We start from the raw sequence: 24,802 nt of genomic DNA, 5'->3' as shown, positions 1-24,802 counted from the left end.
ATGTTTATGCACCCACACCTCCTACACTTTCTAAAAACAAAAAAACTTTCTGGCGAGCGGACGTGTTAGCGGACGAAAACGTATCAGAACAGAACTATACTAGAGGGACGGCGGGGAAAGGTGGCTAAGAAAGTGCCATACGAACTGAGTGTGCGAGCGGAAGAGAGCAACTGGGTATTGTTTGTGTGTGTCTTTCAGTGTGGGTGCGTGTGGTTGAGCAAACACAACAAACATATTTCCAAGGAAGTTTCCAATTATGTCGACGGTGGAATCCTCAAGCTCGGCGGTGCAGCAGCCGCCGTCCTCGACTTTGCCTTTATTGGGCGACAACCAGGTGGTGATGCAGGCCTCCACCAGTTCTGGATCCGCCTCCTCCTCCTCTTCGGGCGGGGGCGGAAATAGTGTGGTGGGCGTGCCGCTAGACACGCAGAGCAGCGGTGAGCCGCCGGCCAAGAAACAGTTGTTGGACTCGGGGGCCACCAGCAGCAGCAGTTCACTTTCCAGTGCCGCTGCTGCGTCGGGAATGCACGAAAAGTTGGCCCACCGCATCTCCAATGCCCTGTGCTGCGCCGTGTGCCTGGATCTGCCCAAGACGGCCATGTACCAGGTGAGTTGTGGGGTTATTACAGCGAAAAAAAAACCTTCGCGTTCGAAAAAAAACAAGAAAACTTAAATATAGGAAAATGCATGTGTGTGTGCGTCATTCTGTATACAAACAAATCGTGGCAGCTCAGCTGTGAGAGTGAAATACTCCTCTCCCTCTCTCTTGCCCCCTCCTCCCACGACACACAGCTGTGCGAGAGCGAGACGGCTGGCTGGGGCTCTCTTGCATTCGCCTTGAAAACATTCAGGGAGTGCGAGGGGGAAAGGGCGTAGGGCGCACCTCGCAGCATAAGCAGAAGCAGTGCTGCGGACCCTGTCGCACTCGCACTTTCTTTCAACTAATGCAGTTTTATTGCGTTTTAGAAAACAACCCCCCAGCTTAACCGTTGCATTTCACACTATGAATTATGGCCCCCATCCCTCTTCTTCTCCCTTTCTTTTGCGCAGTAACATTTACTGCAGATTTTCTGTATTGCGTCATAGATGTTGGTATTGTGTCTTCCCCGTGGCCTATTTAAAGGAGCAACAATTTAAGATCCTAGCTTTTTATTCGTTTATTTAGTTCTTCGGATAATTCCCGCATTCCCTTTTTCATTCACACATGTGCAGGCGTCGTCATTGTTGCTGTAACTGACGTTGATTGAATTTAATGCACAAATGCACAGAGATCTCAAAGAACGGGTTGCAGGGACGTAGTCTGCACTGCGTCAAAGGGGATTTAGCTCACATAAAAATCTCATACACAGAAGTATAGATCGATATCGTAATTATAACTTTGAAGAAGATACCAGAACTTAAATTCAACATACTATTAAAATTAAAACTATAAAGTTACCAAGAAATGTCGACTACTCAGCGCATGGTGAAAGGCTGGTTTGTTGGATTGATTTGAGTGTACATAGTGTAGGTACTAAAAAAGAATACTTGAATGCACGATTACCAATAGAAATTCTTGAAGGGGGGCCCCAACCCCCTGCCTCCGCCGCTGCACAAACAGATCTTTTACGTAATGCGTATGTGTAGGTTGACACATGTTCCAAGGCAAGGCAGAAATAACTGCGTCATTGAAATTGGTTTTGTATTACGGTATAAAGAAAAATATCTGCTGACCCACACAGAAATATGAAAGTAACCTTTCTGTACCCAAAACAACGTGACCAAAACCCAAATGAATCACACAAAATGGCCAGGGATTCGCAGAAACCAGCAGAAACTATTAATTAGCTAAAAAAAAATGCCTGATTGTTTTCCTTTTTGCAGTTCCACTCTTCTTTATTTGTCTGTATGTGCAAGTGCACATACACACGCACTGCGATTTTTGCTCTCTGTTATTGTTTTGCTTTTGCCACTGCGCTGCTGTTGTTATCTCGCTCTCGCCCACGTCGTGGCAAAATCAGCTGTTTTGGGGCCCCGGGGATAAATAAGTTCAAATAGTAAAAATAAAGTATACTACTAAATTTTTGTTATTGTAAATGGCAATAGAAGGTTTTGATGAATTTGTGGAATCAGCTTGCTGCAGGTTTTTAGGACCTGTAATCTGGAATAAACTCGTTTTACCAGTTTCACAGCCACATGTGCATGTGTTGTTGGGTTCTAAAAGTGTGTGTATGTGTGGGGGGAAAGGTATACCTGAAAACACACGAGTTCTTTTCTGTCATCGTCGATCTTTTACGTGATTTCCTTTTTTACCTACGCTATTGACGTGCTCTTCCTCTTTCCACTCACTATCTACAAAAACACCATCAGCTGGTTTTGTTGTGTCTGCGTTTTTCTGCTCTGTGTGTTATTGTTTTTCAGGGGAAACGAGTTAAACTCCTTTGTGAATCCGATCCGAGGATTTTCCATTAAACAATCGGATTTTCAAGCAGCTGCTGCCTGCAGTTGGTCTAGGTCATAAATTGCCAATCAAAGAACACGAATTCACGGGTTCACTCAACTGCAAAAATACAGTAATACACTCAAATACCTAGATATATGATCCAAATACAAAAGAACACGGAAAAAAATGGAATTGAAATAGTCAAAGGATCATGTGGGGCATAAAACAACTAAATTTCAAGCACCAAACCCATGCTTATCACAACATTTGAGGTTTTGATGGTTAAAAGTACACAAAACTATTGGTATATACACTTTTGCTAATAAAAATTAAACTTTATTCAAAAATGTTGATTGTACAACTTAGTAAAAATTAAATAAAAGATAATTCGAATAATATTTATCGTAATTATACCCATTTTGGAACCAAACCTAATACAATGCTTTCTACATACTATTTGGAAATACACAAAATATGATATACAATGCACATCATTTTAGGGGAGTAATTTTGGTTTTTTCTGATTATGGTTTCATATCTCCAGAACAAAAAACATATGATATCTGTGAAACCCTTATCTATATTTATTTTTGCTTTGAAAAGATCTCAGATCCTCGTGACTATCAAAATTTTGTTATGTGCACAAGATACACAAGAAAACCATTGCTTATCGCTTGGAAGTTGCGGCTCAGTCCACAAATAGTCCCGACGGCCTATTGCTCGCCTCCTCCGGCGCTGAATATTTCCCAAAATAGATATAGAAATTCCAAAATGAGGGAAACAGCCCGCATTCCACACAACCGAATTGTAAATAAACGCATGCGGCGATTTAATGAAGGTTTCTTTGAGGGGCGGGGGTTAAATTTTACTTTAGGGCTTTACACTTTATCTGGCCGTTATCGGTCCACTATATTCCCGACCTTTCATCAATTGCTTGACCAACTCATATCCGAAAACCAATTAAAAAACACACTACGTCTTAATTGGCTTTTAACGAAAAAAAAGACAACATTTGTATGATAAAGTACGCTAAATTAAACCCAGAATTATCAACTATTTATGATTTTGATTTTTCTGCAGCCTTATTTAGATAAACTTTATCTCTCCTAATAATTAATCTTAGTTAAGACAATATCGATTTCGTAACCTTTGTAAGCACACGCAAAAAAAAAGAAACATAAGATTGTAACTATAAATGCTAAGTACATAGAACAGATTTCATAATAGCATTAAAGTTAAACCCTAAAATGTATCTAAAACCCAAAAAAAAAAAACCAAAAAATGAAACGAAAAACTGAATTCAATAAATTTGCAAAGGAGAGTGCAAACTTGAGAATGCAAAATAAAACCAAACTACAACATAGCGTTTTTATTTCAACCAAAACAAAAAAATAATACACAAACCGGAGCCTCTAAGCTAAACATTTTCAAACCTCACTTCAGATCACCTCCCGCCGAGAAATCCATGCCTCACCACCTTCCTCACCCCAAAAGGCATATTCAAAATAGATTCATTCATTCAAACACACCCACCCAGAAATTACCCCACACCCATAAATACAAACTCTCTGCAACAAGGCCGTATTTTGACTAATAGAAAACTTTTCTTCTTTTTTCTTTAATTGCAGGTTAATTTTCATTCCACTTTTGTTTTAGTTTTCAATCTCTATCCATCTACTAGTCGATTGTTTAGTCGTGAATTTACTAAAACTGCATTTCCCTTTCTCTCTGCTCTTTTCATTTTCAGTGCCAGATGGGTCACTTGATGTGCGCCGCCTGTTTCACCCATCTTCTGGCGGATGGACGGTATGAATTCACTCTAAAAAAAAAAAATAAGAACCTTGCAAAGACTTCTATTACATTGCATCTAACTATATACCGTTTTTTACCTTTTTCAAATATGTTTTAAAATACAATTTTTCTTTAGCCTGCGAGATCAAATTGCCACTTGCCCCAATTGTCGCGTGGAAATATCAAAGAGCACTGCTTCGCGAAATTTGGCTGTGGAGAAGGCCGCTTCAGAATTGCCCAGCGAGTGTCAGGTGAGCTCTATAATATTCGTAGGTCAATTCAATGTCAATTAACTGGCTTTATTCTACAGTTTTGCAACAAGGAGTTCCCTTACAAATCTCTTGAACGCCATGAACAACACGAGTGCCAGGAGCGCCCCACCAAATGCAAATATCATCGCATTGGCTGCCAGTGGCGTGGACCCTTTCATGAGAGTAAGTGACCCTTGTGAAATGTAATGAACAACCCGTATAACCCGTACTAATCCTTTTAATATTTAGCTAACGAACACGAGCGCAACTGCTTGCATCCCCAGAAGTCTGGCTACGAAGTAATGGCGGCCCTGGAGGCCCACGATGACAGGATCAAGGAGGAGAAAAAGATGTTCAACACTCTGATTGACTTGCTAAGCTACGAAAAGATCATTTTCAATGGTGAGACATTCTTGCTTACTGAATTTTAATGTTCATTGAAATTAAGATGAATTGTTCATGGTTATTGTCATAGAAGTCATGCTGGAATGCGGGCGGTAAAAAGAGGTTTATGGTTGAGGGTTGACAAATGGAATTCTTATGTGGTGATCTTGATAGGCATATGTATGTGAAGTCAGGGACTGAACATATTCACTATTTGAGATCTTTACAAAGTAATATTTTTATACCCTTGCAGAGGGTATTATAATTTTGGTCAAAAGTGTGCAACGCAGTGAAGGAGGCATCTCCGACCCTATAAAGTATATATATTCTTGATCAGGATCACCTCCTGAGTTGATATAGCCATGTCCGTCTGTCCGTCTGTCCGTCTGTCTGTTTCTACGCAAACTAGTCTCTCAGTTTTAAAGCTATCGAATTGAAACTTTGCACACACCCTTCTTTTCTTTGCACGCAGTATATAAGTCGGAACGGCCGGGATCGGCCGACTATATCCTATAGCTGCCATATAACTGATTGATCGGAAATGCCATAACTTTGGTGTTTGTAAAGTTAGGAAGTTGGGATTTGCTATGGGTTTTATATTTGGCCAATCAATCCGACCTACCAAATTTCATAAGGATCGGCCGACTATATACTATAGCTGCCATATAACTGAACGATTGGAAATGCCATAACTTTGGTGTTTTTAAAGTTAGGAAGCTTGGATTTTTTATGAGTATTAAGAATGCATCATATAAATAATTTTGGAGAATATAATTTACAGAGTATTCTGCAAGGGTATATCAACTTCGGCTCCGCCCGAAGTTAGCTTTCCTTTCTTGTTAAAATAAAAGTCTTAAAAAAACACTATTAGTTTGCTTAAACTCAAGTTCGTTGTTTATTTTACCTCTTGCAGATCTTCAGATGAAACCCTACCGGACGGACGAGTACGTACACAAGCTTTTCTACGAGACCGCCCGCTTTTCGGCTTTCAACCAGCAGTGGGTGGTAAAGGCACGCATCAACAATAGCCAGCGCGATCCTCACCAGTCGAACGAGCGGACCATAACCTATCAGCTGATCCTAAAGACCAAGACCAGCACGCCCATGAGCATACATTTTTTCGCGCTGAAGGGTCCCTTTTCTGATATGAAGGTCTCCACGCAGATTTACAAGCACGAGTTCACTGAAACGGTAAGTTATAGAAGTTCTGAAATGAATTCCCCTATTTGTTAACGTCTTCGTCTTTTTAGAGTACCGAAAGTGAGTATTATGTTTTGCCACTACCAGATGGCATCGGGGGTACCGGCTCAAGTGAATGTAACAGAATGCTGGCCAATAAAGGCATTAACTTCCGGTGAGTAACCTTGAAATGCCTTCTGGAAATTCAATCTAATAACAATCTCCCCTTGCAGCCTGCTCATGTTTCTGCTGAACAAGTAAACACAATTACACTGTGCAGACGATTAAGATTTTCAAATTAGTTTAAGTTTGTTGTTTCAAACTCTTGAATGTGCAAAACCTAGACATAGTTGTCTTATATTTTCTATATATGTATATGTATAACTTCGAAACGGAAACCACGAGCCTAGCCTAACAGAGTCCCGCTCCCCGCGAACCCACAACCCGCTCACAGAAACGTCGTATATTTCAATCATGTCCCCGATAACGCAGACGTAACGCGGAAGGTTGTAACCTAAGTTTATAGTAGACTCGACTACATTTTGTACATGAGATAATGCCATTTTATGGAGACACTTTTCAATAGCTATGTTAAATTTGCTGTTAGTGCTGGTGGCGAAATGGAATCGATTGATGGACAAGACGGCCGATGTGTTTGACTAACGATTTAATGATCTCACAGGAAGGAGCCAGCCCACGCTAACCCGATAATACCGATAATAACCATAAACTAGCTGTAGATTAACTGTCAGGACGCAAGGACCTCGAGTCCACGGCTCCGTTTTCACTGTAAGAAGAACAACACCAAGTTGAAGTTCGAACCCTTAGCAGGCGCAAATATAGCGATCTACTATATTATGTAGCTCTAGAATATTACGATCACATAGCCCGGGACAAAGCAAAAACACCCAAAAAAAAATCGAGTCCTCACGTTCAAATCTTGTCTAATCCTCGTTCTGTTGACCCTCTTACGATTTAATGCTTACAATTTACATTCGTATGTGTAATATTTATATGCATCGTTAAATGATAACTATACCTAATGCAGATATAATAAAGATACTTCTTAATAAAAAAAATCGTTTTTCTGAAGATTGGAAAGTTGAAAAATATAAAATATAAATAATTTATCAGGACTGATTGTTGTAATGGTATTACTTACGGCTATGTTTTCAAATCTAAATTTAAATGGTCAAAATTATTCAATTTAATTTAAAAGTTGGTTCTAAGAAATGAAAAACAAGATATTCTTGATATATTTATATTTTAAAGATATATCTTAAAAGATAAAAAGTTTATATTTTCTGGCATCTTGAAATAGTCATAATCTTCTATACTATATTGAAAAGTATTTCTTAAAATATAAATTTTTAACAAAAGGCAGCATATTAATTATAGCTCTATTCGTCGTTGTCCTCTTCCATCGCCTGGTACTTGTTGCGCACATGGGAGGCGATGACTTCGCGGGGGTTCTTCTTGAAGTTCTTGTCCTTGATGAGCTTCTCGAAGGATTTGACGCGGTTAACCATGTCCGTGCGCTTTTTCCGAATCTTCTCGTTGGCACTTAAAAGGACTTCCGGTTCGGCGAGAGCTGTCTGTTCGCTGGCATCCTTTTGCTTGGTTTTCACCAATTTGTAGATGTCCTGCAGGGAAGGTAGTGCATCCCGGAGTGGCTTAAGGTCCCCAATGACCGCGGTCTTCTCGCGATTCTTGCGCGCCTGCTCCTCCTTGCGTACCTTTCGCGTTTCGGCGAAGCGGTTAAGAAGTTTCTTGTGCTTCGCCTCCGATTTCTCCTTCTTAGTAGTCGTTTTTTTGGGCGTGAGAGTCTTGTGCAGCAGTTTGTCCTTGCGCCAATTCGCCTGCATGTCCTGCGCCTTCTGCTTGGCCGCTCCCACAACGCTCTTGGCCTTGGCCCTCACATTTCGCTTGGTTTTGGCCATTCCACTGTCAATAAAATCAAAACAAACGTGCAGCGTGCTGAATTTCAAAGTCAATGTTGTCCCACCTGTGCAACCCTGTTATCGTTATCGGTTTCTTTTATAAAAAGTAGCCAAATACGGTAGAAAAATAGCTATAAATAGATTTTTGGAAAATTCTTCTAAGGAATATATAACTTCATTAGAGTTTTGGGAATTACGACCACCTTCCCACCATGTAACCAATTTGTCACACAAAAAATTCAAAGAGTACATCGAACTAATCATCACTAATTAAAGTTTGTTCAATGTGTTGTACTAGCTTTCCAAAAATAAACATATGAATTCACTGAATATTTTTCCAAAGCGCCGTTTCCACCTCTCATGTTTCTATTAAAAGTTTACTGGTTTTATATATGTACTTTATTAGTTCTATTGCTTTTAACATTGTTAATGCTTTTATTTATAACACTTTTTAGGGCAAAATATATAATAATAATTTTGTTTACAATTTTGTCTTAACTTGCTAGACTTTTAAGTGTTTAAATAAAAAAGTTTTAGAAAATTTTCCTGAATCATTAATTAAGAGATCAGATAAATTATATATTTGGGGGATTATTACATTGGGAAAATTATTATATGTAAATAGTTTTGAGGGCTTTTCAACGGCTTTTCTCTGTAAATAAAAATACACACCAGAGAAAATTTTGAAAATACTGTATTTATGGCTAGGTTTTAAAACACTGAACTATTTTGATTCTTAATATAATCATATTAATATTAATGTGTTTTAAATTTACAAAATACAACTAGGATGAAAATGGCAGATCCTCCATCCCTGGTTATATCTTTGTTATCGGTTATCGCCGGACAGCTGACTGGCGGCATTCGAATTTATAACAATTTGCATATTTGTTACTTTTTTGCGAAATGGACTACGATTTCAAGATGAAAACGCAAATTGAGCGTACAAAAGTGGAGGACCTGTTCAACTACGAGGGCTGCAAGGTGGGGCGTGGCACCTACGGTCACGTCTATAAGGCGAAATGGAAGGAGACAAGGTAAGCTGGTCAATTCGGTGATCGAAATAATATAATTGTTAATTCCCCACTTCTCAGCGATGGCAAGGAGTACGCTTTGAAGCAGATCGACGGCACTGGGCTGTCCATGTCCGCCTGCCGTGAGATCGCCTTGCTGCGCGAACTGAAGCACCAGAACGTGATAACCCTTATCCGAGTGTTCCTGTCCCACAACGATCGGAAAGTGTTCCTGCTGATCGACTACGCGGAACACGATCTCTGGCACATAATCAAGTTCCATCGGGCGGCCAAGGCCACCAAGAAACAGGTGGTGGTTCCCCGAGGCATGGTAAAGAGTCTACTATACCAGATCCTGGACGGGATTCACTACCTGCACAGTAATTGGGTGCTGCATCGCGATCTAAAGCCCGCTAACATCCTTGTGATGGGCGATGGCAACGAGAGGGGTCGCGTGAAGATAGCCGACATGGGATTCGCCCGTCTGTTTAATGCCCCACTGAAGCCGTTAGCAGATCTAGATCCTGTAGTGGTCACCTTTTGGTATCGCGCTCCAGAACTGCTGCTCGGAGCTCGCCATTACACCAAGGCCATCGACATCTGGGCCATTGGCTGCATCTTCGCCGAGTTATTAACCTCAGAGCCCATCTTTCACTGCCGCCAGGAGGACATCAAGACCAGCAATCCGTACCACCACGATCAACTAGACCGCATCTTCAATGTGATGGGCTTTCCACAGGACAAGGACTGGGAGGACATCAAAAAGATGCCGGAACATCACACGCTAACCAAGGACTTTAAACGTTCCACTTACTCCACCTGTTCGCTGGCCAAGTACATGGAGCGACACAAGATCAAGCCGGACAGCAAAGCGTTCCATCTGCTGCAGAAGCTGCTGCTAATGGATCCCAACAAGCGAATCACCTCCGAACAGGCCATGCAGGATCAGTACTTCCAGGAGGAGCCGCTGCCCACGCAGGACGTGTTTGCCGGCTGCCCCATACCGTATCCCAAGCGCGAGTTCCTCACGGACGACGATCAGGAGGACAAGTCGGACAACAAGCGCCAGCAGCAACAGCAACAGCAGCAACAACAACAGCAGCAGCAGCAACAACAAATGAATGCCGAGCCGAATGCCAAGAGGGTTAGATTGTCTGGGGCTGGAAACCAGCAGGATTTCCACCATCAGCAGCAGCAGGCCCAGCAGCAACAGCAACAACAGCAGCAGCAACAAATGATGTTCAACCAGCAGCAAAACTTCCAGCAGCGATTCAACTGAGAGACTGAGAAAGGCAGCATTTTTTCTACCACTTCTACTGCAACATAGCCTTCTAAGTATTTAATGACCGTAGCGCTTAAGACATACAAACAATTAAAGTGTAACATACACAAACTAGTACCACTCGCTGAAACGAGCTATTGCTTGGACCCACTTGTCCATCCGGTTGGCTACGGTGTCGTATTCCTTGGCGCGCGGTTCAAAGACCCGTTCCACCTGCCGGAAACACTTGAGATCCTCCACATTGCGCCAAATGCCGTGGTTAATGCCAGCCATAAATGTGGCGCCCATTATGCTGCTCTCTGCGTTCTCGGCGCGCTCTACACTCAGCTGGCTGAGATCGGCAAGGAATTGGCAGACGAAGTCATTGCGGGAGACGCCGCCATCAACCCTGAAAGTTTGAGGTAGTAAAATTTGATCATTAAGTCAGTAATTTTAATATTTAAATTAGCAACCGGTTAATTATATGATATTTGTCAGTATTTTATGGTTATAATTTGCTTATTATTATTGTCCATTAACAAATAATGTTCTGAGAAGGTTTTAACCCAAGCCTAAGGTATAATAACATCAATAAGATCATATTAAAATATGTTTCTAACTAGAATACTATAGACTTGGGCAGATTTCTTTCATATATGATATATAAGTAAACATATATATATATTTCATTGATTTACCTAATCATTTGAAGCTTTTGAGAGGTTTCATTTTCAGCAGACTCGATTAGTTGCACCAGGCGAAAGACTATGCTCTCGAGCAGGGCCCTAACCATGTGGGCTTTTGTGGTAGATGGACTGAGGCCAATGAAGCCACTTGCCGACCGATAGTCGTTCACCGGGGGCTAACAGAGATAAGATGAGGATTAGTTAATCTCAGACTGGTCACAACTGCTAATAAAACTTACCCCCAGGCCACTGAAGGCGGGCATAAAAAATACACCATTTGTGTCTGAAACAGACTCTGCAATATCTGATGTATCCGCAGGATTCTCGAAGAGCTCGCAGGATTGCGCCCAGGTAACTACGGTGCCAAAGTCATGGGAGGCTCCCTCGATGCAGTAGACGGCTCCTTGGTGCTTCGCTTGGCTTTTGATCTGCCACGCAACCAGGGGGTACATTCCAGAGATGGCAGCATGACACCGGTCGCCCGTGATCAGATTCAAAAACGCTCCTGTGCCCATGGTTACCTTGACGTCGTTATTCTTGAAACACTGTGAACCCCACATGGCAGCCGTTTGATCACTAAGAGAAGCTGCAATGGGAATCTTTGTGTTGGCCCAATCTGGACCCAAGGCAGTTGGATGCACTTGCCCGAAACCCCTGTAGGCATTGTCAACCACACGCGGCAGGATTTTGGACTGGAATGCAAGCTTATAAGATCATTTTTGGATTAAAAAGGACATAAAAAACTTACGTTAATGCCAAAGAGCCAACTTATAAGAGGAGACCAGCTGAGCGTGAAGGGATCGTACAAGCCCGTCGCCGTACTTGAGGTTACATCGGTTATGTGCTCTACATCCTTATCACGGCTGCTGCCAGTTTTTAGTTTGTGCAGGATCCACGAGTCCAGGAGCTCCACACGAGCCTTTTGCTGTATCAGAGCTTGTTTTAATTTCTTGTTGTGCATTATCTCAAAGAGCAGTCTTGGCGTGACTTGGCCATTCATCAGTTTAAGGACACTTCCTGCGAGGAATCTCGATTGACGGGTGACTAGGAATAAGGCATACGAAAACCAATTCATGGAGCTCTTCGTCCAGCTAGCATTCCACTGCTCCACCAGTTCATCGGCGCGCAGGTCCTTCCAGGTGATAAAATTGTGGTAGTACTCGCCACTGCGGTGATCCCAGGTAAGAAAGGTACAGCGCTGAGTGGAGATGGTCATGCAAGTGATTTCCAAGGGCGTCAGCTTGGCCTCTGCAAATTATATTTTATAAACATTTTTAAAATTATAGAATAGGTATTTATCCTTTTTAATTAGGTTAACTAATAGGAAAGTTTTAATTAAAATTATTTGTGAACTTTGATCCATTTGTAATAGCTTTTTATCCAACGTTTTTCTAAACGACTTTTGGAATGGCTATCAAATAAACCGATTAAAGCTCGTATTAAACCTGTTGGCGGTTTTATGGTATCCGAAACTCACCCTTTACCGCCCGACTTATAACATTCACAATTTTACGCCACAAGCTCTCCGGTTCGATTTCGAAATAGCCCGGCTGTGGGTTCAGTAGTTCCACCTAATTGCGCCAAAGGTCGTAAAGGTATTTAGTTAATTAACTTTGCCCCATGGGTCACTTGAAGATCGAATCACTTACGGCATCCACCGCCGATCCCCTGACCACACATCGCTCGTCCAGCACGAAGCACCTCACACAGGTGGTGCCCACATCCAAGGCGGCAATGTAGGCGGGTGATCCTGACCCTGAATCCCCTGGGGATTCCGAATCCTGAGGAGCTCCTGCTGATTTTGACGCGACATTTGAAGGCGCTGACATGTTTCGTAGCGCACGCTTCGTCGATCACTGGCTTTTGGACGCTGTTACTCCGAACTGGCGAACCGACTTATCCATTTCGCTGCTGTTATTGCTATTGTTATTGTTTTGGCGAGGTCTCATATTTCTCGGTTTCCTTATCAAGTGCTCGACTTTGTTTTTGTGTTTCCAGATGATAACCACTCGGCGCCAGGGCTGTCACCTACTTTCCTGGAAGCCAACTAGAAATTAAGCTAGAAAAAAGCTAAAGCCTAGTATCCACTTCGACGTAAACCGTACGCCAGTCATGAGAGAGAGCGAGAGGCAAACAGCTGGCGTTCACTTTTCGTCGGGCCTTTTTTTCACTTCGGTCTCCTGATCGACGAAAAAAATACCAGAAAATTGCATAGCGTTGCCAGTCTGCGGAAATGAACTTTGGGTGAACCCTAGCGGAAAGATTAAAAAATTTAATCTTTTGGCGTGCGCTTCTCACTGAACATTATAAGAAATGGAGGGAAAAACTCAAAAAACTCACAAAAGTCGATTGCAGGTGTTTACATGTGAGGACAAAATAACATTAATACTATCTGGGGTGCCTCTTGTCAGAGCAAAATGTTTTTTAGGTCCAGAATGTACGAAAAAATACAATAAATGTGCAGCTATGAACTTTAAATTAGCAAATAATTATCATAAAATTAAAAAAAAACAACTGTTAAATTTAAATTGTATTGTTTTTTAACTTCTTTGTACAGCGGCAGACTTGTCTTGCCAAGGTATTTGATAATATCTTTTAAAGGCTCTTTCCCGCAAATACGATATTTGAATTTTAACTGCTTGTCAACAAACCCAGCTGATTGTCAGTACGACCGTAGCACGCTTAAATCCGATGAACTCTCGAAATTTTGGTCACACTGGAAAGATTAAAGTTTTTACGCTAGCATACTCGTTTGTCGATCTGGATACTAGGCTTAAAGGATTTCATCTCAGACTAAGGCATGATAATAAAAACATTAAAGAAATAAATAATATAAAATAATATAGTTGTATATCTTTTAAGCACAAAGGAAAGACAAGTTTAAATCACTGAACAGAAATATAATTACTTTAGTTCGAATATGGAGAAAATATTTTTTAGTCTAACCAGTGTTGCTTAACACTTTAAAGCAATTAACTTATTGTTATCGCAGCGACAGCCCTAATCGGCGCAAATTTCAAATCAACAATTTTTTGATAGGAGTACTACAACGAATCGTTTTGGATTATGATTCTTATCACTTGTCAAATGATAAGCCTTCTAAAATTAGAGCACTATCGACCCGCCCCACAAAACGATTATTCACGTGTGTCGTGCATCATCACCCTCTAATCTTAACGACGTATTTTTTACAACTTTATTTGCTGTACAGATAGACACTTGCATATATATGTATACATATAGGTACGAATTCAGGTATATAGATACTACACATACAAGATAAACCTTTATCTAAAATAGTTAGCATTGTATTAATGGTGTGTCCAATAAAATACATTTTACAATCAACTTGTTAAACACATCGATTTTCACATAGAGTAGCAGCCTCCTTGCGAACTTAAAACTTAGGTACTGTTTTCGGTTTTCTTTTTGGAGATATGTCTACACCTAACTGGAGCTCCATTTAATGCTGATTTCGAGGCGGTAGCCTTACATGTCCGTTGGCAGGATGTCAGGGATGAGGTACTGGCACAGCTCGACCTCATCGCCCACAAACTTCACCTTCTTGGCGGTGTTATCGTCCAACAGCACACGAATGGCCGGAAAAATAGTCGAGAACAGCGCCGGCGAATTGATGATCAGGCAGACGCCCAGACGCTCCGGAAAGTGCTTGCTCAGCAGCCAGATGAGATTCTGCACTAGCTGATAGTCCATGCAGCTAGTGCTAAACTCCGCCAAATCGAAGACGATGCATAGGCGGTCGGTGACCTCCTCGAAGCACTTCTTGCAAGCCTCCTCCAGGTTGTAGACGATAAAGCGAGTCAGCTCGTCGATGTCCCGCTCCGAGCTGTGGTTCTTGGCCGGAATGTAGATCACCGGGCGGCCGATGCAGTCACGATGGCGCAGCAGGCGTGCCTTTTTGTCCAGCTGGCTGCGGTCCATCTTGGATAGCTCGTCCACTCCGTACGTCTCGCGCCATTTGTTGGTCTTCAGGATGGCCTGCGGTGGGTATATATATTTAGTCGAAGTTAATTAAGAATATAAGGCCTTAATCTTTTAACCAGAGTTTTATCATTGCCATAATCAGGAGATCCATATATTTTCTGTTACGATTTGCAGTACATCAAATCTTTAGGTCATTTATAAACCTCTAATTCCAATAAGATATGACGTACATGCAAATCCTTTTCAATTTTATAAAACATCTGGAACATACTTGGCTATTTAAATTGTATTGCAATTTAATTTATGTATTTTCCTTATGGAAAGAAATTTAACCACTGAAGGTACCAAACTTTTTATATCAAACGTGATAAGGGCTTTTTAATACACTTTTTAATACGTTGTGTAAATGATTTTATCAACTGAAGGTCAGATTCAGACTCTTATTAGCCCACGAATGCTATGGAAAATAGATACAGATACTTGCTGGAAGGGTGTTCTAAGCTTAGGTTCTATAGCTTTTCAGATGGTCAAATTCATGGTTTTTATTTACGCATCGCTTACCTGGAATGCGTCATCTGTGGTCTTAAAAGCGCGCAGATAGCGCCGAAGCGAAAATTCGTTATGATATTGCTTCGGATCTGCCTCCACAATCAATTTCATGCGCTCCTTCAGATCCTTAAGGTCCTGCTCGTTAATTGGCGCCAGCTCCTCGGACGACATATTGCAGTGCTTAAAGCAGATCTCGATGGGAAATACAATGCGATTCCGTGCTAGAGAGCCTCGGATTTAGAACGGATTGTGCTGACACTGTCTAAATTGCAAGCTGAGGTGTTTATTTTCTGAAATTTTTTTCACAAGCAGAACGGATTTGTTTTTTCTTTTTCTGCTTAATGTGACCGACTCAGTCTCAGTAAAAAATACATACTAAAATTTAAAAAATACCATATATTACCGTTAATTCGCATGCTCGTTAAATTTAAATTGAAACTTTAAAGATAAACAACTTGTAAGCACTACTTTTAATTTCAAAAAGATATAAAACGAAAGTTCAATGATCAAAAAACCCGTTTGACAAAGTCAATTTTTGTTTATATTTTTTGCCACTTGTCGTTTGTGAATATCCATTTCGCTATTAATTCCGGTTCTATTTTATCTATCTTTGAAAGTAAAAGAAAATCATTATTTTAAGCTCAAAGATTTTATTCACTCATTTTACTTGTACCTTAAAAATTTTTAAGGCTTACTTTAGTTGTAAAGATTTTTTTTTAATATTGTGAAATTTAAAAAATGCATCCTTTTGATTTAAAGGTATTTCGCAGAACCATAAATTAGTTGAAGCATATTTAAAGGTTTTCTTCATGATGTACTAGTTTTCCGAAAAACTAAATTAAATTAAGAAACACTTTTTAATATTGAAAAAAAAAACAGACATCAAAAATCAAAAAATGTACATGCACTTCATCTGGCATATTTATATACAGTTTTATATTTCGTAAATAACTGCAGTAATTATAAAAAAAAGGTTAACAATACATGATTGGTTGGCATAAGCAAGCCACAAAAGAATACAAAATTCGCAGAATGCACAACTCTCTCAACTCAGCCATTTTTGGCCCTAAGTATTAGCTACAAATGCAGAGATTCCTAAATTGAGATTTCTATTGCTTGATGGTCTTCAGCCTCTCGGGCCCATTTCTTCGTCCTCCTCCTACTTGGGCACCATGACGCGGGCTATGCCCGGCAGGACCTCCGCTTGGAGGGGTCCAAACTCGACCCTTTCCCCGTCGACCGTGATGATGCCGTGATTGTCGTGTGGCTCCAGGCGGAATGCCTTCACTGGCAGCACCTTCACGTATTCGTTGTTCACCTCCGGCAGGTGGGTGCCCGAGCTCATATTATAGAGGAAGCTCAGCAGGTGCGGCCGACTGATGCCGGCGCGTATGAGGATCAGGTAAATGGTGCCGTCGTTCAGCTGGGCCTTGGGCGCAAAATGGCAGTCGATGCCCAGATGCGTCTGATAGACGGCGTGCATCATCACGAACTCGCCCTCCTCCACCATCCAGCCCTGATTCTCGGGCAGGGGATCGGCCAGATCAGGCAGTTCGCTCGTCGGCCCGTAATTCAGCTGCCTGTTCTCCAGCGAGGCGGTCGCCAATCCAGTGAATTCACTCTCATCCGCCAGACTGTGGTAGATGCTCTCCGATATGGAATAGTAGAAGCTGCGTCGCGATCCTCCGGACAGCCAGCTGTCGCATCTGGAGCGGAACGACTGATTGATGGACGTCTCCAGGGATATAACGTCCGCAAACTCCTGCGGCAGATACTCGGCACTGGAATGATAGCTGGGTGCCGGCCCTGTCAGCATGTCGATGTGTGTGTTGCAGCTCCGGCTGCCCTGCATCCTCCGCTGGCCAGCATAGCCGGAGTGGCTCTGTGTCGAGGAGTCCTGCTGCTCCGTCGGCAAATAGCTGATCCGGCCGTTGTAGGTGCGCAGATTCACCAGACGGTACAGTGTCCAGATGGTGAAACGCTGGTAGCCAAGCAGCCGGATGCGCTCGCTCTCGATGTCCACGTCCGAGATCAGACCCCAGCCGATGGACAGGAAGGAGTAGAGGGAGCGATTCTGAAGCTGCACGCGAACCACATCCATCGGAGAACTGCGTCCACTGATTACGGTGAGTGCAGCTCCTAGCACTGGTTTGCTGAAGTACGGTTCACTGTGAGAAAAAAAACCGATTATTAAATTTTTCAAAAAAGAAATATGCGTTGGGTTTTATTCCTGTTTTCACTCTTGATTTCTTAATTAAGCCTTTTTATACCCGCTAATCGTCCGGTAATTGTTTAACTATTGGTAAACGGAAATTGTGGCAATTAAATTTTAAGGGACTCATTAACATGAATGGCAATATTTTAAAGATTATGTCGATGATAACTAACATGGGGAATTTTTTTTACCCATATAGACGTCATTTAACAGCCCAACCTGAGAAAGGGGCTTTAAAGAATGAGTAAATCGTAGATACACAATTTCCGGGAAATTGGGGAAATGTGATAAGCTTCGAGCAACGGCTCCATGGAAAATGGAAAGTGAAAACTAGGATGAATAATTTGAATAAATAAGAAACTGAGAAAACCTACTTGTAGCAATGCGCTATAGACCTGGCCAGTCCATTTCCAGAACCGCAGGGAATGATGCCGAGTGCCAGATGGGGCAGGACGTGGGCCCAATCCTGGCGCTGCAGGAGTCCATTGACTATCTCGTGGAAGAGGCCATCTCCACCGACGGCCACCACGCAGCACCAGGCGTCCAGACACCTCGTGCTCATGAATTCAATCGCAAAATTGGAATGTTTGGTCACGTACAGGTCGTAGGGTACCTCGGCTTCATTGAGAACTGGTGTCACGTGCATATTAAAAACCTCGCGGGCATCACCGGAACCAGATTTCGGATTTAGCAGTACCAGAACCCTCCGACGTCGCTCATCCGCCGTGGGCGCTACAAAGATCTCCTCCAGCGTGCGGTGCAGCTGCCAGCGGAGGGATCGATACCACCGGTCCGCTTCCCTCATATTGTCCTCGAAGGTGTCGAAGGATCTGAAGCGCAGGGTGAGCACTGTTCGCTCCCTGTGCAACTCCGTGCGGAGGCTCCTCTTTTTCAGGACATAGGCAAATACGTAGAGAAAGGCGCTGACATCGCCACCATCCAATGGAAGATTCTCCCGGCTGTTGGTACTGCACTTACTGGGCGTGGTGGTCGGGCGATGGTGATCCCCGGAGGCCGAAATGGCCGGGGAGTTGCCAGAACTGCACGCACAGGCTCCGGACATGGCCAAACGTCGCGATTTCTTGGGACGCATACACCGGGCACCCACTATGTCCCCGATCCGCACCTGCTGCTCCTTGATGATGCTGCCGGTAGGCGATTCCCGTTGCAGGGTGAATCCTGTGGCGTCCAGGCGAACCCGGAATACGTGGCTGCCCTTCTTGCGCTGACTCGTGTAGAAGGTGTCGCTCACGTCGTGGCCCTCATCCGCATCCGCCTCCTCCGGCCCTGAGGGCGTGGCCCTGGAACTGGCCGAACTCGGGCTGGTGGTCTTATCAAGAGATTCGCTCATTTCGACTGGAGATTCGGCTGCCAAGCAGCATGTTTCAGAAGTTTTTAGGCACAGTTTTTTATGGCTCCCTTATCACAATCATGGCAGCAGTGTGACCGTATACGAAAGGCACAAAAATACCAACTAACACAAAGGAACTGAAGATCCTTTGAAAAATACCAACCTTAGCTTATAAAGCCGTTTAATCCGGATTACTTCTTTGTAAAATGAATATGATAATAGGGAGACAATGTATGACGTATTGAATTCAAATTCGATTTTACCCAATTCTATATTCGAAATATCTCGATGCCGATGCACTAATGCACTCACGAAAAATACTTCACCCTAAAATTAAGTATTTTTCGTGAGGTGCATTGGTGCATCGACATCGAGATATTTTGGCGTTCGCCACACGGTCACACAATTATTAGTGTTTTGTGAATTGCTCCACAATCAAATCCAGACTTAAATTGCTATAAAAGATGATGCAAATGAGCGAGTACAAGGTGGTGCCGCAGAATGCGCCGCAGGACGACACTGTGGTTTGCCAGCCGCAGGCGGTGATTCCCGGAAATAATGCAAATGGAGCTGGTGCGTAGATATATATGGATTAATCCCACGGAGGAATTCCATCACACAGATGGCCGTTTTAAGATGCGCCCTGTGTTTGTGTGGGCGTGTGCAAAAAGGTGGAACCGCATTCTCCTTTTTCTTGGCATTTCCTACAGCAGCGGTCAAAAATATAGCTCTCAAGATCTAGTCCTTGGAGGCTTAACTTCCGGCCTATATTATAAATCAATATAACTTCAAGTGGGGATCCGCTAAAAAAATTGAATGGCAAATTTTGTTATTTTAAGATTAATTATTGCGTTTGAAATAGCATTATCAATTACTCACTATCAATTAGTCACACTTTGTGAACTTTAAAAACCACGATTTGCTATAATGTTAAAAAAAATAAATAAAATACACTTTTGTACAACCTTTTTAAAATTTAAATATCTTACAAACAAATCATGGCTCGTAATGGGTGTAAATATTAACAAAAAATATCGTATTCATTGACTTGACCGCTACTGTACCTATGCTAATTTTCCTTGCACATACATATAGTAGGCAGAATATATTTAGAGCTTATCTGAAACTACGCCCCGTTGCAGAGAACTGGATGTCGATACCGGTGGGCATGCCCAACTGCCCGCAGGGCCTCGAATACTTGACCGCCCTGGACCAGCTGCTCGTTTCGCAGAAGATCGAGAAACTGGAGCTGATCACCGGCTTCGAGACAAAGAATCGCTTCAAGGTTAAGAATTCACTGGGCCAGAACGTCTACTTCGCGTACGAGGAGAGCGACTGCTGCACCCGGAACATGCTCGGCAGGTCGCGTCCGTTCGAGATGAAGATCCTGGACAACTTCCAGAACGAGGTGCTCCATCTGTACCGGCCATTTAAGTGCGACATCCTCTGCTGTATCCCCAGCTGCATGAACGCCGTGGAGGTGTCCGCTCCGCCGGGCCAGGTGATCGGAAGCGTGGAGCAGGTTTGCACCTTCTTGCGCCCCAAGTTCAACATCAAAAACAACTGCGGCGACACCGTCCTGCAAATCGAGGGACCCCTCTGCCCCTGCAAGTGCTTCAGCGACACCAACTTCAAGGTCAGTGTGCGGCCAACAAGTGGTTATTCGCGTGCCTCGATCGAGATTCCCATATTCAAACAAGTATACACACACAGCAGCGGGAAGCAGAGTAGCAACGGGGGAGCATGCTTTAATCATATAAACCCATCAGCTATTCAAAAGACCCATACCCTTATTCATTCACATATAAGTGCTGTTAGCTATTTTTAAAATGTTAATACTTTTTGATTAGAAATTCATTTAAACAAGTACAAAAAAATGCCATTGACACAAAAGCTGGAAAATGAATAGTACCCAAGACAAGTTATATTTTGCTGACAATTTAAATCACTAAAAAGGGGATTTTAACTTCATCTCTATATTTTAAAATTCCCCAGCTTATCGTCTTTGTTAAAAGATAAGAGTCTTTAAAAATACTCTGTTTTAAAATAGCTCTAATCAGACACAGGCTTAAACGAAAACTGAAAGTATATTTTGATTTGGTAAGATTTTGTATGCTTTTGATCAGTAATACTATTTTTTGGATAGTTAATGTTTTTATCATTTTATCACTTTTTTATGAGTAGTGGATTTCATATTTTACTGACCGCCACTGTCTGGTTCATATAAATATCAAGCGACTGCAGTCCGAGACAGTGACGTCATGGGTCGCTATGCTTGAATGTCCAGAGCGAGTCAATTAATTCCGATACTGCGAATTATGTGTGTGTGCGAGTCGAATTCCGTCCCGATCAATGTTAAACACAAACATCTCTCGCCTTTTTACTCGATTGTAGGTATTGAGCGCCAATAATGAGGAGGTCGGAAAAATAAGCAAACAATGGTCTGGATTGGGCAGGGAGCTGTTCACCGATGCGGATTACTTCAGCGTCACCTTCCCCCTGAATCTGGATGTTCGCATGAAGGCACTTATATTCGCAGCGCTCTTTTTGATTGTGAGTATATGAGAAAATATCACGAATAAACTCTTTGTTAACTTTTCATCTATAAGAATATTATCATATGAATCAGAATGATGTGAATGAAGGAAAGAAGGGAAAATAATTGATATAATGCAGATGACTAACGATACTTCAAAAATGATACAAAACAAAACATATGGAAAATATGTACTCATTTATGTTTTTGTTTATTTCAGGACGTGGTCTACTACGAGCAGTAAGCTGTCAATGAATCGATTTATAAATGAACAAACACAGACGTTATTATCGCCGACTGCTTTTTGGTTCGACGTGTTTCATCGTCATAGCTTTAAGAATATTTTAACCCCTTATTTAATTAACGTTTCCGGGAATCTGAACAGTGCAACGCTTTGATCGATTTGGAATCTCCACAGCAACGGAATCTCCCCGCACAATTTTGATCTAAACTGCAGTTGCACCTTCGAATTTTTAAGAACCTGGGTTTTGGCATTTAAAACGCACAACAATGTAGCACAAACATTGACAAAAAAACACACAACGGAAAACAGACTACACACGAATAAACTGACGAGAACGAGTGCCTTATGACGTCCTAGTTGTTATTGTCGTCACCCCGCCCCGTTTCCCCGATTTATATACCTCGACATACTTAGCTTTGTTGTACCCAAAGGTCGGAGCACAGGATTACTTAACTGCAACCATGGCGTACCTAACTAATTTACTATTACCTACTACATAATACATATATTTTTGTATGAAACTAACCACAATCGAATTGTTATCCATTAAATGGCATTATAAGGCATTTCGGGATACCCGATATCCTCTAGTGGCGCCACGCAATTTGCATCATTTAAATATGTACTTCATCAATTTATTTATCTCTCAGTTATGCTGTAAAATAAACAAACTATATTTTATACAAAACAAATGCGAACCATCTGCATTCGGTGGCATTGCGGACTTTTTTATACAAAGGACTCAAGCGACGGGGCCTATTGTTCGATTTAGTCGTGATTCAGTCGTGAACATCTGGAATGTAACTGGGCATGGCTGATGAAAGGGATGTGCAGCTATCCTTAGTTATTCTTGGCGAAGTACTTCGTCTTCTCCTCTGGGTTAGGAACGATCTAGCAAAGCAATAGAAAGGCCATTTTTAAAGCTTTGAATATTTTGGCAGGAGGACTTTAAATGGTAAGCCCCTATTTTTACCAATTATACAAGATTAATCTAATATTTTTAACCCAATATTTCTTTCAATGCAAGCTCGTTAAATTTTAAAGGATTGTTTTCAAAACTCACCGTATCGGCACCTGGCCGCCAACCCGCTGGGCAAACTTCTCCATGGGTATCTGTGTACTGGAAGGCCTGCACCAGGCGAATAGTCTCGTCCACAGATCGTCCCACAGGCAGGTCGTTCATGGTGATCTGACGCAGTACTCCGGCTTGATCTATGATGAAGAGACCACGCAGGGCATGGCCACTAGACTCCAGATAGACGCCGTAGTCCTTGCTGATCTTGTGTGTCAGGTCGGAGAGCAGGGGGATCTTTACATTGCCGAGACCGCCTTCTTTGCGCGGCGTGTTGATCCAGGCCAAATGGGTGAAGTGAGAGTCCACGCTGACGCCGATCACTTCCGTCTTGATCTTTTTGAACTCTGCGATGCGATCGGAGAAGGCTATGATCTCCGTTGGGCAGACAAAGGTGCTGGAATAGGAATAAGGAGAGTAAAAATCGAAATACCACTAGAATTATACGGAATATTTTATTAGAAACTACTTTCTATGTAAAGTTTGATATTATAAAACATACAAAACCTACAAACTTTAAAATAAATACTTACAAATCGAGTGGGTAGAAGAGCAGCACCACGTATTTTCCAAGATACTGGGACAGCGATAATTTCACAATTTCCTTGTTGACCACAGCGGTTCCCTCGAACTGAGGGGCTGGCTTGGAAACTGTCAAAGCGAGGATAGTAAAGGGTTAATGATGATCCCTGAATACTTTATGGGTGGTACTTACTGACTGCCTTGGTGTATTGGAGTTGATGGTCGCCCTTTGGCTGATCGGGATATACATTTCCGCCGGCAAAGGAGTAACACGATTCATTATCTTCTGGCTTAGCAGCTCCAACAATTACTGCGGATAGCAGTAGCACCGATAAGTACTTGTTCATGACTGGGCTGAAACGAGATCCACGTATGAATATTCCAATTAGATACGCTTTTTACCATACTTATTAACGCAACTTTTACAACTATTGCCGCCCCTTCGATGTTATATTAACAATTTTATATATACCCACAGTAGATAACAGCTCTATTGAATAAACCTATATTTATTATGTAGAGAAGGTTCGAACATTTAAGATTGGGTTTCAGCTATATTTATAGTTAGAAGTGAATTGATTGAAAGGAAAATCCTCAATTTTTGAAGGGTGACAATGTTTCTGAAACACAATGCCTATCCAATCCATTATAACTGGTATACACTGTACTCACATGCCCTTAAAAACACGCCCACAACTTGTAGCCACGCAGTCAAAAAAATGTCTATTTCAATTGGCAGAACTTCAATTGATTTTGGTAGTTTGATTGTTGCTCTGCTTCCGAAAAGATAAAGCTTATCAATTTCATTCACATTCACTGGTAATAAATTTTATAGTTGTCAGCGTGTAACTACATACTTCAATAAATAACTCGCAAGGCAGCCAGAATTTCAATGAACTTGTATATTTATATAAGCAAACATACATATGTGCGATTCACTTCCTGCTTCCTTTTAATATTTATTTTTATTTGCAGACACACAATTGCACAGCTGTTACCTTTTAAGCGCTATAATTAACTCTTATTTTTAATAACAAATTGTTCTGCCGGCATTAGTGTTACAGTCGTACGCTAAAATACCGACAGCACGCTATGGTCATACTGTTTCAGGCGGTTAAGAGTTGCTAATATATATATTTAAAAAAACAAGAAAGAAAAGCTAACTTCGGACGGAGCCGAAGTTGATATACCCTTGCAGAATATTCTGTAAATTATATTCTTCAAAATTATTCATATGATGTATTCTTAATACTCATAAAAAGTCCCAACTTCCTAACTTTAAAAACACCAAAGTTATGGCATTTCCAATCGTTCAGTTATATGGCAGCTATAGGATATAGTCGGCCGATCCTTATGAAATTTGGTAGGTCGGATTGATTGGCCAAAAATAAAACCCATAGAAAATCCCAACTTCCTAACTTTACAAACACCCAAGTTATGG

At 41.9% G+C, this 24,802-nt stretch overlaps 8 protein-coding genes across 12 annotated transcripts; 3 read left to right on the top strand and 5 right to left on the bottom strand.

Annotated features, from left to right (window-relative positions):
- Positions 1-36: 36 nt before the first annotated feature.
- Positions 37-7,106, top strand: LOC108040405 (cysteine and histidine-rich protein 1 homolog). Its single transcript, XM_017117875.2, has 8 exons — positions 37-607; positions 4,170-4,228; positions 4,350-4,464; positions 4,524-4,647; positions 4,714-4,866; positions 5,762-6,039; positions 6,099-6,202; positions 6,261-7,106. Exons 1-8 carry the CDS (start codon positions 257-259, stop codon positions 6,286-6,288), a joined length of 1,212 nt encoding a protein of 403 aa, XP_016973364.1. The 5' UTR covers positions 37-256; the 3' UTR covers positions 6,289-7,106.
- A 168-nt stretch (positions 7,107-7,274) lies between these two features.
- LOC108040407 (protein FAM207A) lies at positions 7,275-8,023 on the bottom strand. The gene has a single exon (XM_017117876.1). The coding sequence runs from the start codon at positions 7,965-7,967 to the stop codon at positions 7,428-7,430; it is 540 nt and encodes a 179-aa protein (XP_016973365.1). The 5' UTR covers positions 7,968-8,023; the 3' UTR covers positions 7,275-7,427.
- Positions 8,024-8,793: 770 nt separating this feature from the next.
- Positions 8,794-10,376, top strand: LOC108040415 (cyclin-dependent kinase 8). Its single transcript, XM_017117895.2, has 2 exons — positions 8,794-9,004; positions 9,062-10,376. The coding sequence occupies exons 1-2, from the start codon at positions 8,874-8,876 to the stop codon at positions 10,257-10,259; spliced, it is 1,329 nt and encodes a 442-aa protein (XP_016973384.1). The 5' UTR covers positions 8,794-8,873; the 3' UTR covers positions 10,260-10,376.
- On the bottom strand, positions 10,305-12,944 carry LOC108040414 (putative glycerol kinase 5). Its single transcript, XM_017117894.2, has 6 exons — positions 12,577-12,944; positions 12,405-12,498; positions 11,676-12,175; positions 11,167-11,619; positions 10,940-11,103; positions 10,305-10,650 (listed from the first exon to the last, which is right to left on the bottom strand). Exons 1-6 carry the CDS (start codon positions 12,754-12,756, stop codon positions 10,374-10,376), a joined length of 1,668 nt encoding a protein of 555 aa, XP_016973383.1. The 5' UTR covers positions 12,757-12,944; the 3' UTR covers positions 10,305-10,373.
- Positions 12,945-14,109: 1,165 nt separating this feature from the next.
- LOC108040371 (CRAL-TRIO domain-containing protein C3H8.02) lies at positions 14,110-15,763 on the bottom strand. Its single transcript, XM_044457870.1, has 2 exons — positions 15,434-15,763; positions 14,110-14,926 (listed from the first exon to the last, which is right to left on the bottom strand). The coding sequence occupies exons 1-2, from the start codon at positions 15,590-15,592 to the stop codon at positions 14,417-14,419; spliced, it is 669 nt and encodes a 222-aa protein (XP_044313805.1). The 5' UTR covers positions 15,593-15,763; the 3' UTR covers positions 14,110-14,416.
- A 572-nt stretch (positions 15,764-16,335) lies between these two features.
- LOC108040418 (sphingosine kinase 2) lies at positions 16,336-19,089 on the bottom strand. The gene is made up of 2 exons (XM_017117900.2): positions 18,011-19,089; positions 16,336-17,589 (listed from the first exon to the last, which is right to left on the bottom strand). The coding sequence occupies exons 1-2, from the start codon at positions 18,985-18,987 to the stop codon at positions 16,581-16,583; spliced, it is 1,986 nt and encodes a 661-aa protein (XP_016973389.1). The 5' UTR covers positions 18,988-19,089; the 3' UTR covers positions 16,336-16,580.
- A 285-nt stretch (positions 19,090-19,374) lies between these two features.
- On the top strand, positions 19,375-22,113 carry LOC108040412 (phospholipid scramblase 1). The gene is made up of 4 exons (XM_017117886.2): positions 19,375-19,560; positions 20,130-20,623; positions 21,382-21,540; positions 21,744-22,113. The coding sequence occupies exons 1-4, from the start codon at positions 19,452-19,454 to the stop codon at positions 21,765-21,767; spliced, it is 786 nt and encodes a 261-aa protein (XP_016973375.1). The 5' UTR covers positions 19,375-19,451; the 3' UTR covers positions 21,768-22,113.
- A 267-nt stretch (positions 22,114-22,380) lies between these two features.
- On the bottom strand, positions 22,381-24,438 carry LOC108040413 (peroxiredoxin-2). Of its 5 annotated transcripts, XM_017117891.2 has the most exons (6): positions 24,219-24,234; positions 24,034-24,134; positions 23,555-23,715; positions 23,373-23,490; positions 22,831-23,236; positions 22,381-22,658 (listed from the first exon to the last, which is right to left on the bottom strand). In XM_017117891.2, the coding sequence occupies exons 3-6, from the start codon at positions 23,706-23,708 to the stop codon at positions 22,608-22,610; spliced, it is 729 nt and encodes a 242-aa protein (XP_016973380.1). In that variant the 5' UTR covers positions 23,709-23,715; positions 24,034-24,134; positions 24,219-24,234; the 3' UTR covers positions 22,381-22,607. The 5 variants fall into 5 exon arrangements, with proteins under 5 accessions (XP_016973380.1, XP_016973376.1, XP_016973382.1 ...); XM_017117887.2 differs by lacking the exons at positions 24,034-24,134; positions 24,219-24,234 and adding an exon at positions 24,360-24,438; XM_017117893.2 differs by lacking the exons at positions 24,034-24,134; positions 24,219-24,234 and adding an exon at positions 24,286-24,305.
- Positions 24,439-24,802: the final 364 nt, after the last annotated feature.

This window comes from Drosophila rhopaloa, unplaced genomic scaffold (genome assembly GCF_018152115.1).
Source record: "Drosophila rhopaloa isolate 14029-0021.01 unplaced genomic scaffold, ASM1815211v1 contig_163, whole genome shotgun sequence".
Taxonomy (NCBI): domain Eukaryota; kingdom Metazoa; phylum Arthropoda; class Insecta; order Diptera; family Drosophilidae; genus Drosophila; species Drosophila rhopaloa.
This window is presented reverse-complemented; position numbering and strand designations above follow the sequence as displayed.

Bases quoted from the DNA above. Each gene is read 5' to 3' on its own strand.
- LOC108040405 (XM_017117875.2), top strand. From the start codon at position 257: ATGTCGACGGTGGAATCCTCAAGCTCGGCGGTGCAGCAGCCGCCGTCC. The intron at 608-4,169 runs GTGAGTTGTGGG...TTTCATTTTCAG, and splicing joins CCAAGACGGCCATGTACCAG to TGCCAGATGGGTCACTTGAT. The intron at 6,203-6,260 runs GTGAGTAACCTT...CTCCCCTTGCAG, and splicing joins AATAAAGGCATTAACTTCCG to CCTGCTCATGTTTCTGCTGA.
- LOC108040407 (XM_017117876.1), bottom strand. From the start codon at position 7,967: ATGGCCAAAACCAAGCGAAATGTGAGGGCCAAGGCCAAGAGCGTTGTG.
- LOC108040415 (XM_017117895.2), top strand. From the start codon at position 8,874: ATGGACTACGATTTCAAGATGAAAACGCAAATTGAGCGTACAAAAGTG. The intron at 9,005-9,061 runs GTAAGCTGGTCA...CCCACTTCTCAG, and splicing joins GCGAAATGGAAGGAGACAAG to CGATGGCAAGGAGTACGCTT.
- LOC108040414 (XM_017117894.2), bottom strand. From the start codon at position 12,756: ATGTCAGCGCCTTCAAATGTCGCGTCAAAATCAGCAGGAGCTCCTCAG. The intron at 11,620-11,675 runs GTAAGTTTTTTA...CTTGCATTCCAG, and splicing joins GTTGGCTCTTTGGCATTAAC to TCCAAAATCCTGCCGCGTGT. The intron at 10,651-10,939 runs GTAAATCAATGA...TCAAACTTTCAG, and splicing joins CAAAAGCTTCAAATGATTAG to GGTTGATGGCGGCGTCTCCC.
- LOC108040371 (XM_044457870.1), bottom strand. From the start codon at position 15,592: ATGTCGTCCGAGGAGCTGGCGCCAATTAACGAGCAGGACCTTAAGGAT. The intron at 14,927-15,433 runs GTAAGCGATGCG...TACCCACCGCAG, and splicing joins CCACAGATGACGCATTCCAG to GCCATCCTGAAGACCAACAA.
- LOC108040418 (XM_017117900.2), bottom strand. From the start codon at position 18,987: ATGAGCGAATCTCTTGATAAGACCACCAGCCCGAGTTCGGCCAGTTCC. The intron at 17,590-18,010 runs GTAGGTTTTCTC...TTTTTCTCACAG, and splicing joins TCTATAGCGCATTGCTACAA to TGAACCGTACTTCAGCAAAC.
- LOC108040412 (XM_017117886.2), top strand. From the start codon at position 19,452: ATGATGCAAATGAGCGAGTACAAGGTGGTGCCGCAGAATGCGCCGCAG. The intron at 20,624-21,381 runs GTCAGTGTGCGG...ACTCGATTGTAG, and splicing joins TCAGCGACACCAACTTCAAG to GTATTGAGCGCCAATAATGA. The intron at 21,541-21,743 runs GTGAGTATATGA...TGTTTATTTCAG, and splicing joins TCGCAGCGCTCTTTTTGATT to GACGTGGTCTACTACGAGCA.
- LOC108040413 (XM_017117887.2), bottom strand. From the start codon at position 23,708: ATGAACAAGTACTTATCGGTGCTACTGCTATCCGCAGTAATTGTTGGA. The intron at 23,491-23,554 runs GTAAGTACCACC...TCGCTTTGACAG, and splicing joins CCAATACACCAAGGCAGTCA to TTTCCAAGCCAGCCCCTCAG. The intron at 22,659-22,830 runs GTGAGTTTTGAA...TTGCTTTGCTAG, and splicing joins GGCGGCCAGGTGCCGATACG to ATCGTTCCTAACCCAGAGGA.